This window comes from Puma concolor, chromosome B2, assembly GCF_028749965.1.
Source record: "Puma concolor isolate L17-30 chromosome B2, mPumCon1.1.hap2, whole genome shotgun sequence".
Lineage (NCBI taxonomy): Eukaryota > Metazoa > Chordata > Mammalia > Carnivora > Felidae > Puma > Puma concolor.
In genome coordinates this window covers 51,417,753-51,424,881 of record NC_141671.1, presented here as the reverse complement: position 1 = coordinate 51,424,881, position 7,129 = coordinate 51,417,753, and the positions used below count along the sequence as shown (strand labels likewise).

The 7,129-nt window shown below is 40.6% G+C and overlaps 1 protein-coding gene across 4 annotated transcripts in view; it reads left to right on the top strand.

Annotated features, from left to right (window-relative positions):
• CILK1 (ciliogenesis associated kinase 1) overlaps positions 1-7,129 on the top strand; it is a 37,587-nt gene that overhangs the window by 8,882 nt on the left and 21,576 nt on the right. For all 4 annotated transcript variants that reach the window (XR_015251290.1, XM_025925692.2, XM_086707071.1 and 1 more), the window contains 2 exons: positions 295-416; positions 1,417-1,496. Coding sequence is in view for 3 of the 4 variants with exons in the window: in XM_025925692.2 (XP_025781477.1) it covers positions 295-416; positions 1,417-1,496 (202 nt within the window). In the remaining variant the exon portion in view is untranslated. The remainder of the gene's footprint in view (positions 1-294; positions 417-1,416; positions 1,497-7,129) is intronic.

The following is a 7,129-nucleotide window of genomic DNA, read 5'->3' as shown; positions in this document are numbered from 1 at the left end:
CTGGAGGGACTGCACCTAAAATAGTTCTGGCCCCTTGCCTGGCGCAGGATGCAGCCAGAAATACCAGTAATAATCAAGCGCTTACTTTCTAGTCAGCTAATCAAAACAGTTTTCTACGTAAAGTTGTTATTGACTTCAGAGAAATACCGTTTGTTAAATTGTCAATAAAATAGGAATTGCGGCATTTCTGAGGTTCTGGAATTAGATGTTTCTTCCTAAGTATATGTGGGATTACTTTTCTTTCTCAACAGCAGATTTCCTCCAATTTTTTGTGTTTTCCCCCTTGCCTTTCAGTCTTTAAAGAAGCTCAACCACGCCAATGTTGTAAAATTAAAAGAAGTTATCAGGGAAAATGATCATCTTTATTTTATCTTCGAGTACATGAAGGAAAATCTTTACCAGCTCATTAAAGAAAGGTACAGTCTGGTCATCATGACTTTAGAAATAAATATTGCAAAGTGGATGGGTTTTCTTTTTGTTTTTGTTTGTTGCAGTCGTGCTACTTAGGCTTCACTGTTTAAAGCTGCCCGTTAGATGAGGGGCCCAACCCACATTCCTGCTTTGGAGGCCTCATGATAGCATCACAGAAGCTACTTTCAATGCAGCCGTTTTCGTGTTTCGGTGGGTTATTCGTGCAGAAAAGCTCAGATTGAACAGGTCCTCTGCAGCCCTCGTTCCCACAAGGAAACATGGGCAGAACAATTACAGGTCAGGGTGTGACAGCTTTGTTTATTTTGAGACCTCCACTGAAAACTTGTAGGTTGACTGCACTTCCTTTCTTGCTATAGTGCTCAGGGGCTTATGTGTTGGGAAGAGGACACTAATAAAAAACTCACCTGCTATGGTCATTTTTAACTCTGAAAGTGAACCATGTAGAACCCTGGGGGTATATTTTTCTAGTGGCAAGTGAGTGCCGTTCACAGCTTCTCTGCGTGGATTCGGTGAACAAATGCCATCCTCATTGTCACTAGCAACACTGAAGCTGTAAGGTTTGCCCAACCAAGGGAATATGGCAGGATCCACTATGTTTCATAAGGACTTTATCTGGAAGACCTCAGATTGTCCCCATTAAAATTTTTGAAGTTTTGTTTTATATTATGAAGAGAGAAGATTTTTATATGATAGATTGGAGGGATTGGGGGGGGTGGTTACTATGATTTTTAATCTTCTTTGTAACATAACTGAATATACTAATTACCAATATACCAATACACCAGTGTTTACAAGGCAGCCATCTTGTGTGGACAAATGGTTGTTTCTCTTTGGTCTTTATTATCAGAGGATCTGGTCAGATTAGTGTCTGAACAAATGTTTTCTTAAAATCTTACTATATAACCAAAAGAACATGAACACAGGGTATTCAGATTCATATGTAAATCTAGACTTACGACTTTTTTCCTCCTCTGCCCCATACAGAAATAAGTTGTTTCCTGAATCTGCTATAAGGAATATCATGTATCAGATATTACAAGGACTTGCATTTATTCACAAACACGGTAGGTGATTTGGAGTACTGTGTTTTTTAATAGCAGTGAAATGTTGTCATCAGGTAGAAGATACAGGAAGCATCAGGGCCTTTTGTAATGGACTCCCAGAAAAGGCTGAAAGAGTTGAGAGGCTGACAGTGGGTTTTGGAATACATTATCTTTCATAACTTGATTTCTGAATTTCTCTCATTATTTATCATGTCTGTGTGTTCTTATTCTTTAGGCTTTAACATTAAGCTTGTCATAGATCTAAAATTTATTCCTGCTCATTATCTGGTGTATTAATGAGAAACCTAAGATTAGAATTCAGAGAAATTTCACGTGTTATGTTTAATCTGCTGCTTTGCTGTGGCTTCTCATTTTCCTAATATATTTCAGTTTGTTCAAAAGCATTAAAAAATGGTCTAACAAAATTTATTCAACACAGGAAAATAAAATCAATTAAAAATGAGCAAAGAAAGACAAGGACAAAACAAGGTATAGATATAGCTGGGGGGAGCGGGGGAGTTAATCAGCGAAATGCATGTCAGCAAGTTCTGATTAGTAAAAGAAGCAGGCTACAGATTTAATTCTGAGCATTCTGAGCAAAATGGGAAACATGACCAACTGCATCCAACATAGTTACCCACTCCCCCCGCCCCAATCCGGTAAAAACAGTCCAGTTGCCCAAGAGAAGCGGAACTGTTCTTAGAACTAAGACCAGAGAGGTTTCTCTCGTGGATCCTTATAGACGTGACAGTATGTAATGTGACTTCATGGCAAAAACGAAGTGACAAGTTACATAGAGCAGTTTCATGTTGTATCCCTCTTTCTAGGCCAGTTACATCACCTGATCAGAGAAAACAGTTCTAATGGGGCCCAGTATGATTCATTGTAGGGATGGTCTGGATAGTTCAAGGAGAGATTTAGAATATCTAGAGGAATGGATGGCCACATACCCTTCAAGGAAATTCTCCAATAAATACTATTGTTCTTGGTTGAGCTTTTGAAAGGTATTGAGTAGCAATGACTTTGAGGCTATATTTTCTAGCAAATACCTGGGGTGTTACTACATCTCTGCCACTAACTGGACGCAGACCCACCTTCTTATAAACACAGAGCCATGGGATGGACGTGTCCATTGGTGTAGCCAAGAGTTCTGTAGGGGGTCATCTGAAGTCACTTTAACTTTATAGACAGATGCGCCAAGCGTTTGATCTTGCGTAGGCAGAAAGCCATTCACCCCCAGCCTAAGGATATTGTTGCCATTGCAAATATTGCGCCAGCAGATGAGTTTCATTACCCAATAAGGAACCTGGGTGGAAGCCCTTTGATAATACAGTTGGTACAGATTTGACACAAATTGGCAGTGAGTAGAAAAGACATTGTGTCACAGCTGGTGGCATAGGTCACCTGGGATCCTTCCCAGCCTCCCTCTTCCCCTCTAAGTAGTCCTTTTGTTAGAGACTAAATGAAACACACAGAGAGGCTATCTGTGCAAATCCATGTCAGCCTCGGCACATACTGAATAATCGAGTAATATGCAAGACTGAGTCCACTTGTGAACCAATTCCAGTAAAAAGTTTTTAGTAAAAGGTCAGCCTCCACAGGCTCACCAAAAGACTGAGACCTAATCATAGGACCCCAGAGCTTCTTCATTCTCCTCAAACTTCACCAACACATTAATAAAGGCCCATTTAGAGCACTTCCATCTACCCAGCACAACATGTCTGGCTCTGAAGAAAAAAACAGAAGGCATACTAAAAGGCAAAAAATTAACGTTGAAAAGACAGGCAAGCATCAGAACCAGTCTCAGTATGACAGTATTGTTGAAACTGTCAGACCAGGAATTTAAAACACCTATGATTAAAATACTCAGGGCTCTAATGGATAGAGTAGACAGCATGCAAGAACACACAGGCAATTTGAGCAGAGAGATGGAAATTCTTAGAAAGGATTTAAAAAATGCTAGAGATCTAACACATTGTAATAGAAATGAAGAATGTCATTGATGGGCTTATTGGTAGACTGGATACAGATGAGGAAAAGAATCTCTGAGCTTGAGGCTATCTCAGTAAACACCTCCAAAACTGAAAAACAAGGAGAAAAAATATGGGGGAAAAAAAACCCAGAACAGAATACTCAAGACCTGTGGGGCAACTACATAGGTGAAACATACATGTAATGGGAATACCAGAAGGAGAAGAGAGAAAATAACGGAACAAATATTTGAAACAATAATGACTGAGAATTTCCCACACAATGTTATAGGTTAATTATAATTGGTAATGCTTGGATGGACCCAAGGACATCATGTGCAAATGAAACAAGTCAGAGAAAGACAAATACAGCATGATATCACTTATGTGTGAAATCTAAAAAAGCCAAATCTGCAGAGACAGAGAATAGAATGGTAGTTAACAGGGGCTGGGGGGTAGGGAGAGTAGGGAGATGTTGGTCAAAAAGTACAAACTTTTGTTTGTACAAAAAGTACAAAGTTAGAAGATGAATAAGGATATAATGTATGGTGTTGTGATTATAACTAATAATACTGTGTTATATACTTGAAAGTTGCTAAGAGAGTAAACCTTAAATATTCTTACTACAATAGAGAAATAATTATGTGTGTGTGGCGGGGGGTGAAGGTCAGCCTGATCTGGCATTGGCATTGATAGAACCTTCAGTTACCAGGATTCATGAAGGATGGCATGAATTTGCAAAACATGAAAAACTTCTGGTATGGTGTCTGAGGGACAAATAGGGGGAGAAGGGTAACTTACTAGGTTTAAGAGCCTGGGAAAAGAATATGATGAGAGATCAAAGTTCTTACTTTGGTTTTTACTATAAATTAGATTCTCAAAAGAGAAAGGTCAACCAGAATGTTTTCACACAGGGACAGTCATAGCATCTGAGTTACTGGGCTGTTTGCTCAGTACTGGAAACTGAGAAGTGGACCTAAAAGAAAGTTAATATTCATTGGCTTTCCCTTCTTTCCCTTTTGGTTGCTTTTCATGAGATTCAGGTATTTGTTGCCAGAAAGACCTTGTAGCCTTCTACCTGGGTCTCTATCTAATCCCATCAAATGAACACACACACACAGTCACACATGCACACATCCACACCCACAAATGCCCATGAATGTGTGCACATGCAATACATATTTGTATCCTGTAATTTAGCATCCAGATACTATTGTGACACAACAGCTCTTTGAAGCTCTGCACTCTCAGTTTCTCTCACACTCCTTGGACGCTTGGATTGCGTATGAAGACAGAGCAAGGGAAGGCTCAGTTCATGCAGAAAGTCAGAATACCTTTGCTCTTAGCACCACTGCTGCTACCAAATATTCTTGTGGACACTTCTCCCCAGCTGTTGAGTGCCAGTTCTAGTTTGAGCTTAATAACGTTTCATCTGTCACCTTCCTTATTTCCTTGCCAACGTCTTAGTTAGAAAGGACAGATGGTAGCTATTCCTTCCAAAGAAGAAGAAACTGAGGTTCAGAGAGGTTTGAAGCCCTGTCAAAGACTCCACTGCAGGGGCGCCTGGGTGGCGCAGTCGGTTAAGCTCCGACTTCAGCCAGGTCACGATCTCGCGGTCCGTGAGTTCGAGCCCCGCGTCAGGCTCTGGGCTGATGGCTCAGAGCCTGGAGCCTGTTTCCGATTCTGTGTCTCCCTCTCTCTCTGACCCTCCCCCGTTCATGCTCTGTCTCTCTGTCCCAAAAATAAATAAACGTTGAAAAAAAAAAAAAAAAGACTCCACTGCAACAAAGCAGGGAGGAGATTAGCTCAGATATCTGTGCCCATTTGCCATGCTCCACTAGAAAAACCCATCTTCTCTCAAGGAAAACAAAGGAATAAGAGGTGAAAAAAATAGCAATAATAATTGTAGGTAGGATGGATATTAATTTTACAGGTCTGATTTCATTTTTATTGATACATGATTTTCAGAAACTGTATAATGGTTTTTATGTGGTATTGACTTGACTCTGGTTAAGTGCACATGTAACTCCGTAGTATCTATCCCTTTCCTCCAGTAATGGGAAAAAAAAAAATCATCTAAATCAGCTGTAAGATTTGTCTTGTTAGCTTGTTCTCACTGTGAGAAGGTGCATTCTGCCCCTAGAGAGTAGACTCCTTTGAGAGGGGAGAAGAGCGCTGCAGGTAGTTGCTATGGCCATAGTTCATGTCACTGAGTACTTCCCCCCCCCCCCCACCCCACCCCAGGGAATGAAAACATGACTCCACTTGGTACTGATTGAGCAATGCCAAAGCATATGTACTTTGTCAGAATTAAATAATTAATGCAAGCCTTGCTTCATCCTTGACCTGCCCTTACAAATATCCAGCTCACACTTACCTGTGCAAGCAATCAAGAATGCCTTAGCTAGCTTGGACGACAGTGTTTTGCCCTAAGAAGTGGTTCTCTGCTTCTGTGTTTCACTACTGCCTTGCATTGCATGACCTTGAGTCAGCCCTTGGCCTTTCTGTGTGTTGCTGTCCTAATGGCCTTCTTGAGGAAAACATTGTAGGTGTAAATCAGTAATATCTGTGAAGCTACAGCTTCCACAGCAGGAAGGCGCACTGCATAAATTCAGATTGCTTAGGTATTCACTGGTTATTTCCATATATTCATATCAGGTTCATCATTAATAGAATGTGGCGGAGGAGAGAAAGCCTTCTTTGTGGCTGGATGTTTTCCCTTGCCCAAGGGTTGTTAATGAAAAGTAAGCACAACACAGTTTCTGCCAGGATGAAAGGGAAAAATCCCTCTTTTATTTGACTGGCATGGGGTACCCTGAAATTAAATCGAAGGTCTGTTCCTGTCTTCTGGAAGCCAAGCAGTTTTGAACAGGAAGATTCTTACCTTGATAGCACTTGGCCATTGCATGATGTCTGAATGACCCAGCTGTAAGCATTTCCATTGTGAATCAGAAGCCCAGAGGAAGAAGTGGGCTTATTGTTGCAAGCTCCAGTGCACACATCAGCAGAACACGTACCTGGCTAAGAACTGGATCAGAGCTTAGCATTAGCTCCTCACAGGTGAAGTGCATGACTAGCTTCATAAGCTTCATTCTTCTGTGCAAAAAATGCAGCTGTGTCTGCCCACCCCCCCTGTTGGGGGGTAAAATGAAAGGATTCATACTACTAATAATGACAAGGTCTTGCAAGGTGCCAGCATGCCAAGCACAGCTCTATGAGCTTTGCAAAATTAACGAATTTGGTCCTGCAAAACAAGCCCTTAAGGTAGAGGCTATTTTTTCCTATTTTACAGATTAGGAAAATGAGGCACAGAGAGCCTAAGTGATCTGCCAGACAGTGAACAGAATTGGGATTTGAAACTGGGCAACCCGATTGGTCTCCACACTTAACCACTATGCTGTATTGCCTCTCATATGGAAATTATAATGTTTTGTCAAAATAGAGATGAATAATAAATGTACATGACACGAGGGTCTTATAATTTTAGTTACCAAGGAATAGAACTCATCGGTATAAGGCTAATAATAGCTAATTTAGTAATGGAAAGAACAGGAGGCTAGGTCTTCTACAGATATATTCACAAATGCTTTCTAGTTATAAAAGGCTTATACTCAAATACAGTCTAACAAACAGCATATGTCAGCTGACAAATACAGTTTTCGTTAGTCATTTTTAAAAGTCTGT